General features: G+C 31.9%; 2 protein-coding genes across 3 annotated transcripts; one reads left to right on the forward strand and one right to left on the reverse strand.

The window, feature by feature from the left end:
• Window positions 1-517: 517 nt before the first annotated feature.
• Window positions 518-5,517, reverse strand: LOC142546192 (uncharacterized). Of its 2 annotated transcripts, none has more exons than XM_075653767.1 (9): window positions 4,384-5,517; window positions 4,225-4,278; window positions 4,025-4,127; window positions 3,858-3,932; window positions 3,211-3,358; window positions 2,452-2,521; window positions 1,512-1,577; window positions 908-1,030; window positions 518-698 (listed from the first exon to the last, which is right to left on the reverse strand). In XM_075653767.1, exons 1-9 carry the CDS (start codon window positions 5,324-5,326, stop codon window positions 613-615), a joined length of 1,668 nt encoding a protein of 555 aa, XP_075509882.1. In that variant the 5' UTR covers window positions 5,327-5,517; the 3' UTR covers window positions 518-612. The 2 variants fall into 2 exon arrangements, with proteins under 2 accessions (XP_075509882.1, XP_075509881.1); XM_075653766.1 differs by having other exon boundaries at window positions 4,225-4,284; window positions 4,384-5,515.
• Window positions 5,518-9,455: 3,938 nt separating this feature from the next.
• Window positions 9,456-10,805, forward strand: LOC142546193 (uncharacterized). Its single transcript, XM_075653768.1, has one exon. The coding sequence runs from the start codon at window positions 9,577-9,579 to the stop codon at window positions 10,642-10,644; it is 1,068 nt and encodes a 355-aa protein (XP_075509883.1). The 5' UTR covers window positions 9,456-9,576; the 3' UTR covers window positions 10,645-10,805.
• The last annotated feature ends 383 nt before the right edge of the window (window positions 10,806-11,188 follow it).

Consider the following 11,188-nt stretch of genomic DNA (forward strand, 5'->3'; position numbering starts at 1 on the left):
AATTTTCATATTGATATTATGATTTTTAAAACGACCAAATTAATTTGGTTGTTAGATCAAAATTAAATAAAAAATTTAATGATGGTCGCTTCATCGCACACAGAGTCTCCGTGTGAGGCCCACCGTTTTCCTCGCACGTGAAAACATCCCTCGCCTCTTGGAGGACGAGAAATCCAATGAGCCAGTGAAGCAGCGGTTCATCGCCATTGTATACATCTCTAATATAAAATAAAAAGGTTTTGTTACATTTAAAATGATTTTCTCGCTGATCCCTCGGAATAGATGAGACCAGAAATAATTCAACGGGGGAATGCTTAGCGACTCGATCGAAGCTTAATTTTTTAAAAACAATTGATGTAAATGTAAGATAATTAATATATATGGCCGGGCAAATGATGTAATTATATAAGAGTAGATAATACTAAAAATAATATATCATGCTTTTGTGTTGGGCCAAGTTCAGTGATTTCAATATGATCCATAATTATAAATAAATATTCATATTCAGTACTCTCCATCAGCTCAAATAATATAACAATAGATATATAATATCATACAAATTCCTAATTAATCAGCAAACTTCAGGTTAATTAGTAAATTAGGATCACGCATTTATCGTACTTTTAACTTCACTTCTTCCTTCTCCTTGTTCATGAAAGAGTGTTGGTAACACTTGAAGGCAACATATAACATGAACACTGCGAAACATAAAATTTCGATATTTCATTGATATTAATAAAAAAATTCAAGATCTATACATCAATATTACGTACATAAGTTTCCTATTTTTTTGAAAATAACACAGACTAAATTATTTAAAAATATCTTCATGGTGGTTCATATTTTTTTTTATTATTATTATTGAAACTGTTTTTAATATTAGAACAAAAGATTAATGTTTAGTTACCTGTCCAAATTCGTGCGATTACAGATGATAGGTTCCAAACAAGAGAAAAGGTTGCAAATCCAACGGCTTTCTTGTGAGTGCATGACTCCCAAACGTCACTAAACCGTCGGATCCAGAATATCCCTTGATGTAATAAACAATTAACAAAATTACTTGCAAACATTTAATAATAAAAAAAAAAGACGCCATTGGCACACAAATCTAGAGAGCTCGGCCCTACTGTCGGTAAATTTATTTATTTTAATTAATTACACTGTCGGTTAACTCTTACCCATTTAAACTTAGTCAATTATTGTACACCTTCTATTTTGCATTTATAATTTAATTATTTATTTATTTATTACAACAAATGTATAATTTATTTATTATTTATATACACATCTATTGATAAAAGGAAAAAAAACTATTTTATAAAAATAAATTCTGCAGACAAACATTTATTATGACTTGATCTCAAAATTAAATAACATAAACTAAATACATTATTTTATTTTTAAAAAATTCGATGCCAGAAATAATGGAATATAATAAATAAAAATAATAGTGTCGGCCAACGTAAATAATAATTGCATAAAATTCAGAGTTGGGTGATTTATTAAATTACCGTATGCAGTTATCTGAACGGAATAGGAGGAGCAGACTTTTGGTAACGTAAATACTCCAATAAACCCTGTTGTTGTCATGTCAAATAAATTTTTTTACTGCAATAATAATATAAATAAATAAATAAACTTAAGTGCCAAAAAATTTATGAGCTTTTGTCTGATATATCAACTACAAATGTTTATTGAATAGTCATAACGTGAGACGGTCTTACGAATCTTTATCTGTGAGACGGGTTAATTCTATCGATATTTACAATAAAAATTAATATTCTTAGCATAAAAAATAATATTTTTTCATGAATAACTCAAATAAGATATCGGTATCACAAAATACGATCTGTTAGACCGTCTCACACAAATTTTTATCATTTTTATTTTGGGGTGAGTCTATAATATAGGGCTTTACTTCTTAGATATACCCTAAGGCCCATAATCGTACATTTAGCATGTTGGTTTCAATTATAAACACCTATATGTAATCGAAACTAGGATAAACTATCTGCATGGGTGGTCTTCGAGTTGATGGAATCTTTCTCGACGAGTATGCCACACAAAATTTTTTTATTGTTATTTATCTGATTGACGTGATTTGTAAATTACTGTGTTCAACCTGAGAATTTATCAAGTACACATCTACATATAACTAGTGTGTGTTCTCCCGTTTTAAAAAACATCAAATAAACTATAATCCATCCCGTTGACAAGATGTTGGATAAACTATGATCCATCTATTTTAAGATTCCAAACGAACCGAATTTTTACATCAAATAAACTGTAATCCATCACCATATTAAGCTCTTCATAATTTTTTCGTTCTTCATTCCCAAAAAAAAAAATTCTCTTTTCCATTTTACTAATTTACCCATCAAAAGCCCATTATAATTTCAAATAAAGGAAATAAAAAAGATAAGCGAGGGTGGTTGGTGTGGGGGGATGTACCTAATTTAGCCATCTTCCACATTGTGACAGAGCTGCCACATCTTCCCAAAACAAACAGAAGCACTGCCAACTGCCAGAGGCTAAAATTGTCATCTTCCCAAAATATAATATTTCCACAGTATGCCAAAAATAAATAAATTTTAATTTTTTTTAAAAAAAATTGAGTTAAATAAATTTTGTAATTAATTGGATTATTTTATAAAATATAGTAATTGCAATTATCAACATTCAACGATAAATTTGGTAAAGTATATAAAAAAAACATATCTTGATATCAATTTGTTTGTCTCTGTTAGATCAAGTTTAATACATAACTACTAACCGTGGCACACGCAAAGCGTGTGTCCTGAATACATGTGGTTAATATATTAAATATTCATAATATTACAACATAATAACGTCACAACATAAAGAAGAGAGTTTATTTTTCACGGTGGCTAGTTTGGAGAAGAAATAATATTATTTTTCACGTGAGAAGTTTCCTTATGACGGTAAATATAATATTATTTGTTAAGAAAAAATATAATATAAAAAATGAGAAAGGGTAAAATAGGAAAAAAAGTTGGTGACTGGTGTCCCCATAGAGCGGTTATTATTAGGGGCTCAACTATAATAAAATAGTAAATAGTAAATATAAAAAATTAAAAAGAGTAAAACAGGAAAGAAAGTTGATGTCCTCATAGAACGTTATTATTAGGGCCTCGTACTTAATATAATAGTATAGATATAAGATAATAAAGGCCATAAATGAGATTTCACCTTCATCGTGGTGACAGGATCCCCAGAGAAAAGGGCTCTCAATTTAAGGAGGAACTCATTCACACAAGGAAGAAGCAATTTTACTGCCCAAATGGCTTCTTCCTCTCCGATCACATAATCTTCGATTGGGTTATTATCAATACTCACCCTATTTGTTTGACAGAAAAAAAAAAGATCAATTGAATATATCAATCTTGATATATGTCATTCATGTTTTTTAAAACATCTGCGTATTTTTTATATAAAAAATTCATATGAAATTATCTCACGGATCAATATCATAAGACAGATCTCATATTCAATCCGACCGATAAAAAATATTACTACTTCTTACTCTAGATCGTTTATCGAATCGATCTGTCCACGGATATAAATAAAGATATGATCGCTAAAAAAACCGACATCAAATATTGGTTACAACATATAAGAAACCAATGCTGAACTTTTACAAATTTTGTTAAAGATGGTCCTCCATATGATCTTCTCATATCTATACGCTTGGTACTACGTGTGTTTTCTGTAAACAATAAATTCATGAATAAAAAGTACGATATGGTCGACCATTATCAAATATATTTTGGCCCAATTTTATCTAAAACTTTGTTGGCTTAAAAAAAAAAAAAACCAAATAATTAATAGTAAATTACCTGCTAATGAGGGATCTGAAAAGAAAATTCACAGCAAGATACGCAAGGCCTAAATAGGAAACCACAGAAATGAAGCTGCAAATATCCCATAAAATCATACAAAATATTATTTCGATATTATCATTAATTCTATAATTATAAATTGTTACATAATTTAAATATCTAACCTTATATTAAGATCCTTCGTGTAAGAAGATGAAATCATCGCAAATGTTCCCATGCCAAAGATGAAAGATGATTTCGCTACATCCCTCCACATGATCAAGTCAGCTGAACGAATCCAAACATGAAAGGGAATTTTATAAACTAATCTGAAATTCATCCAAAATATAAAAAAATTCGAGGGAGCTGGGAATTTGGAACTCACCAAAAGTCTGTAATTTGCTCCGAGTTCTTGGAACTCCATGGGAATTATCTGAATCTGGAACTAGAAGAAGGATGAAGAAGAAGAAAACTTACGGAGGGGCAGAGCATTAAAAATATATACAATTGGATGAAGAATTTCCAGAGAGAAGTCAAGATTTACTTGGGTTAAATTTAGTGGAATTTTGACGAAATTTGGCAAGATTCATAGCTGGTGTCAGCTGCTTCTTCACAATGGGTGAATTTAGCATAGATTTTTTATTTCCCAGAAGCAGTTTCTTCTCCTGGATCACTGATTTCTTTGGCTTACTTTCTTGCGAACTTATCTCTTTAATTTCAAGATTCTTTTCTACAATCTCAACCTCAACTTTCTTATCATCATCGTCTTCTTCTTCTGTATTCTTGATTTTGTCAGCATTGCTTGCGACTTCCTCCACTTCACATAGATCAAGTTCCTCTTCAGATCTCGATTTTCCCCCCAATAGGATCTTGTCGAATTTCCCGACAGATCCTTCATGATCATTGCCTTTCACCGATGGAGGTGAAGGAGAATTTTTCAAATCCCCATCAGTAAGTTCCTCAATCCCCACCTTCTCCGGCTTGGAATTCTCATCCCTCGGTTCCTCGGGAGAATCCGATTTCACTTTCCTCATCTGAGCCGAGATTGGTCTAGTTTTCTTGACCTGGACTGGGGTTTTCTTAGCTTTCCCATCGGCAGAATCAGTCGATTCCTTGAACTTGTCATCCAAATTCTTGCACACTTCCGATCTCTGCCTACCAATCTGAATTGGGCTGCCTTCAAAACCATCAGATTTCCATGTTTTCCTCTTAGCCGACCCGCTCCCTCCCCTAACTGGGCTCTGTTTGGCTCCAACACCTTTATACACAGGGCCAATTGCCTCATTCTTGTTCACGGGACTAGCAATGCCACCAGTGGTACATACAATCCGAGCATTTTCTTCAGGATTCGGATGATCGGCATTGAAGACTTTGATGCCACCTTTGAATTCATCGAGCTTCATTCTGGTCTCCCAGACAGAGCCTGCTTTTGGGGCACTTGCTCTTCTTCTGCTGACACCCGAATCCATTGCTTCTTTAGTACTCATTTAGAGCACTGATCTGTAATGAGTAGTGAGGGGACCCAATTCAAAAATGGAGTGGTATTAGATGGATAGATGGTGACTTTGAGCTCAAGGAATTTTGATGAAATTTATGGAATAATTTTCCCATAGAAAGGAGAGAGACTCAAGAGAGGGACTGTTCAATAATCCTTTTCTCTTTTTCTTTATTTTTTTGGGTATGAAAGAATATGATAGCATGGTTTAAAAATTAAAATCAAATCTGGGGAGATTGTGTCTTTAAATCAGTAATCAAATTTATAGGTTGTAAGTTGGGAGTGATGAATGAGCCGTGAGTAAACCGAATATGTATTAAATTTGGGCTCGATTAGATCAGTTAGGTAGATTAAATTAAGGGTTTCTTAATTGCATCCACCACAGGTTTTAAGCGCTCGGTAGTTAGTTCTTAGAGGGCATGCATGTTTAATGAGATCTTACTTATGTGGGCATTACTCTCACTTTATTTCAACGGATAAGATCTTGCCATATATATAATTTCAAAAAAAAAATGGGTCCTATATATGCATGGGTAAATCTTGGTCATCCATCATATCATGGGACAATGCCCACATGGGTAGGATGAAATAAACTCATGTGTGGAGCTAGATTTAATTAAATGTTACTTTAATACAAGTTGTTAAATAAAATTCAATAAAAATATTCAATAATTTAAGGAATTTTAACTTTATAAACACAAATTATAATTTATACAAGACTCGTCAAGTTTTAAGATTGCCAAGCTTCATCACAATTTAATCATTTAAACTAATAGGCTTATTCAATATTTTTTTTAAAAAAATTATATCATTAAAATAACATAAAAAAATTTGTAATATAATATCATTAGTCAATTTTATGATACATATATTCTATTTAGGTATTTTTCATGTCAAAAGTATTATTTATTATTGTAAATATAAATATGATTAACTCATATCACGGATAAAGAGATATGATGTCGTATCAAAAAACCTACTAATATGTGCCAACTGCTATATTTATTTTGAATTCAAAACGACAAAAGTGCCTCCATATGTTTGTTATATATTTAGGAACATCCATTTATGATTAATTGATAAATAATAATTGATAATGTCTTATCTATGATACATTATGATCACCCCTCATTCCACCCTTCTTATATCTACCTAAATAAATATTTACATAAATAAAATACTTGTGATATCGATATTTCACCAACCCTTTTTGCTGTTCACGTGATAAATCCATCAAAAATTAATTAATATGAAAAAAAAAATCTCAAATTTAAAAAACATGGTAATAATTCATGAAAAATAAAAATAATGTAAATACAAAATTTATAATCATTCACTTTCGTGTTGAGAACTATATCCACTGATCAGAGCTATAGATTTTCAACATACTGAAATCACGTATTACCAAAATGATTACAATAATACGCACTTAAATATTTCTATAATGCAACATAACAATATGTAATAAACACCACCCAAAAAAAAAGAACAATCGTCTTAATTACGTAATTTGTGATTTTAAGACTCAAATGTAATAATCAATTCTCTAACTAAAAAAACACTCGTAATTTATTTTAAAATTTAATCGTCAGGTTCTTCATTTTCTTTAAATTTATCCATTTGGTAATTCATTAAAAAAAAAAAAAAAACCTTAGTTCGACATAAAATGGAACCAAAATTTATAATTTACATAACTGACTAAAGCAAGAGAAGCAACTCTTACATATATAGTCTCTTTCGATTCAAAAAGTCGTGATAACATTTTGAGCGTGGTCGGTGTTGGAATAGATTTATCACATTTGGAGTGCTCGTAACAAGGCACTTTTTGACGGTGAGAGACCGGATGTGGAAGCTATTTTTCGGAAGATTTTGATTCATGTTCATCGAATGCTGGCTGCTACATGAAGTTCATATTTTGTATCCCAGTATTTGGATTTAATTCATGGGATGTATCTATTTTTTGATATAACCATTTTCTTCATATATGGTTTTCTAACACTGATTTTGTGATCCCTGGGTACGCCCAGTTTATCTTGTATTATCTTTATTTACCATCTATGATATGTGTTCATATCACAAAAAAGAAATTAATTGTTATTCGATTCTTGGATTATAAGACGGTGGACTCCAAAACTGTGCATCAGTTAAGTTCAAGAACTTCAAGTCATCTTACATGAGATTCATACCGAAAGTATAGTGTTAAATAAATATTTTCAAGTTCCAATTATTATTGAGAAATTGCCTCTGACTTGGAAAGAACTCATGTAAATAAAGAACTCTGACTTAGCGACGGAACTCATGTAAATCGTCGCTTAGTAGCGACGGTTTTGCACATGAATACCGTCGCTACATTTAGCGACGGTGATTAGTAAACCGTTGCTAAATTTAGCGACGGTGTAACAAACAGTCGCTAATTAGAGACGGTTTATATATGCTTTCCGTCGCAAATATCAAACCGTCGCAAATTGTAGCTACGACAACGGTGAAAAACCGTTGTCTTTGAACGAACCATTTAACAACACTGGTTTTAACAACAGTTTTAAAAAGGCTACGACAATGGTTTAACAAAAAGACATTGGAGAAAGAAAAAAATCATTCTTTGAAAAAATAACGAATAAATTGTTGTTGAGTTCTGGTTTACCCCATAACATGTGATGTAAAACAATTTTAACAGTAAATAATCTTTTAAATAAAGTGTCTCCAAGAAAAAATTTATATGAGTTACGGAATAGTTAGTTGCGCCCCACCATTTCTCTGATGGTCACTCCCTTCACGAGTCTCCAGATAACTGAAATTCAATTTTCATAGCCCCTAAATTGATGGTACGATATGTGAGAAGCCTCCCAAACAACCATAGTTTGGCAGATGGTGGATGTGTATCTGAATCAGGCTACCCCAGGAGCAATCCATCATGCTCTTCTGAAGACAAGGACATATCTGCCGTCAGTTTTTCCGTCTTGCACTAGGGTTTTAGAGCAAGCGATCAGGATCGGATTAGTATCAGACAATCATGAATCGAAAAACTTTCAACAAGGACATCATATCACACTTGTCTAAATTTATTTTGAATTACCTTTTCTATTTGCTTAGGAATGATATGATAAGTAAATGATATAAAATAATAGTGATTATAAAATAAAAAATAAGAATAAATAACACATTATGATAAATCTTATGATGTTTGACATGATTTTAACTTGATTGATTGTTTTTGTTAGTTATATTATGTTCGTTAAAATGCCCTCATCATATATAAATTAATAATATATTGTTAAAATGATTGAATAAATAAATAAATTTTTGGAATTAATTTATTTAAAAAACTATAAATAAAATTAAAATATTATATTAATTATTAAATTTTCATTAATTTCAATTTCCGTAAATAACTAAAATATCAATTAATATTATAGAAAATAATTAAAATTTGATAATAACATAAATATACATTTATTGTTATAATTAGAATATTAATAAAAATTAGAATATTAAATAATGGTTAAAAACAATTATAATTTTACGGTTAAAAATAATATAATAATAATTAAAATATGATCAATAATAATTAAATTATTTATAATATTAGTCAAATTAAAAATTATATTTAAATCTTATTAAATTTGTTGAATTTATAACTATTTTAAACTTTAGGGTATCAAAGAAAAATTTAAATTAATCAATCATCATCATTTTTCCCTCAAATGATTATATAACCATCAACAAGAGGATAGTAATGCATACAGTGCGGGCCGGGTGAGGGCTGAACGGGGCCTATTACAATTTTAATAATGCACACCAAATACATTATAAGTGAAAGATTAAAAATCAATAACTCTTTATCACGCACACCGAACATTGCCTAAAAGTATAGCCGTAAAACCAATTATGTGATTAAACTATTTTTATTTTTTAGTTTTTGAAATGACGAGCCTCTGTGATTAAACTACTTGATCTATATGAACTAAATTTTAACCCTTTATTGCAAAAATATTAATGATCTAATAATGTTAGGACCACATAAAAGAAATCTTGATGTCCAATATGTAAATCGGTCCAGATCCATATCTGAATGCTGATCCAGCCCATTTTCAACTATAGGTTCATCTCTCTCCGTCTAATATTATATGTATGTATATGTAAACAAATTAAGTTCTTCTTCTTCACCCGATCTTGTGTAACTCGTAAATTGCAGCCATTCAAGTTGCAATCCTATCAGATTGTTGTCGGAATTCCTTTGTAAGTATGATATCTGAAACTCAAATTCATCAAATTTTTGTCCGATTCGTGGACCCTCAAATCCCCACCCGTTCCATGATTTTCCGAAATCCCATCCCTAATTTTACACTCCACCACCTCAAATCTTCCCTTTTTCCTGAAGCTTCGGTGCCCCAGGAATCCCTTTTCTTCACTCTAAATGGCAAACCCCTTTCGGACGCCACTCCCCTCTTCACGAATTCTCGAATCCCCGCTTTGTCAACTCTCACGGCAAATTTCCGATTATGTGGAGGCGGAGGAGATGGAGGAGCCACCGGAGCTGAGTCTCGAGACTGCTATCTGAATATGTACGCCGTGAAAAAGCCGGATAAGGTGGATCCGAATGAGTTACGTCTCTCCAAATGGGTTAACTGTAGTTTATCCAACGAACCGCTCAGGCATCCTGTAGTTATTGATAAATTGGGGAATTTGTTCAATAAGGAGGCTTTAGTCGAGGGGCTGCTTTTGAAGAATTTGCCCAAGGAGTTTGGATATATTAAGGGTTTGAAGGATATGATTCCAGTTGAGCTGGTACCGATACCTGGAGTCAGAGGTGGTGATGGAGCTGTGAAATTCCAGTGCCCGATTTCGGGCCTAGAATTCAACGGGAAATACAAGTTTTTTGCCATAAAAAGTTGTGGGCATGTTTTGAGCGCAAAGAGTTTGAAGGAGGTGAAGTCGGCGGGTTGTTTGGTTTGTCATAAAGAGTTCACAGAAAATGATAAATTAGTCATCAATGGGAGCGAAGATGAGGTAACAGCTTTGTGGGAGAAGCTGAAAGAAGAGGAGAAAGCAAAAAAGGATAATGGTAAGAAATCAAAGAAGATGAGCAATGTGAATGAGGAGAAGCCTGGAAAATCGACTGAGAATGGGAAAAAACATAGGATTGAGTTAGTAAAAGGTGATGGCAATGGGCTGTCTAAGAAGTTCAAGGCAACGGATATTATACCGACAAATGCTACCAAGTCGGTGTATGAATCGATCTTCACTTCATCTAAGAAGTCAGATTTCAAGGAGACTTATAGCTGCAGATCATTGCCACTTGGTCGGAACTGATGAGAAAATATACGATGCCGGATTTTATATCTTGAGACAGTGATTGCTTTAGCAAAGAAATATTTGATTTTTAGACTTTTTTAGCACTATACTGTTTGCTGTGATGGATAATGCTAACCTCATTTGTTTGGTATGCCATTGAGATACTTTTTATTCATGAATTTGCTGCCTCCTTTTTACAATTTATTTTCCCCAGGTTTGATTGAAACATATGATTGATGGGCTTATTGAGTCTTGGGAAATGCCGTTAAGAAGTATGGAATGTTAGATAGTAAGTCTTGTCTGCCAATCCCAGAGCAAATTTAATTAAATTTCCAGCGTAATGAAGAGACCAGACCCTTAAAATTTTCATGTCATCTATCATTCGACTGTTTCTGATCATTTTAATGTCGTATTTTAACTTCACAGATGACACATAAAAGTCATTCAATATTAACTTTAAACTATATTTTGACATCTCCAAATAATTGGATAAAAATATTTAGGAAGTAAAATCATATATTTGTATGATTTATATGTTTCTAACATTAATTCTAGTCTTCAT

Source organism: Primulina tabacum, chromosome 5, assembly GCF_025594145.1.
Source record: "Primulina tabacum isolate GXHZ01 chromosome 5, ASM2559414v2, whole genome shotgun sequence".
Lineage (NCBI taxonomy): Eukaryota > Viridiplantae > Streptophyta > Magnoliopsida > Lamiales > Gesneriaceae > Primulina > Primulina tabacum.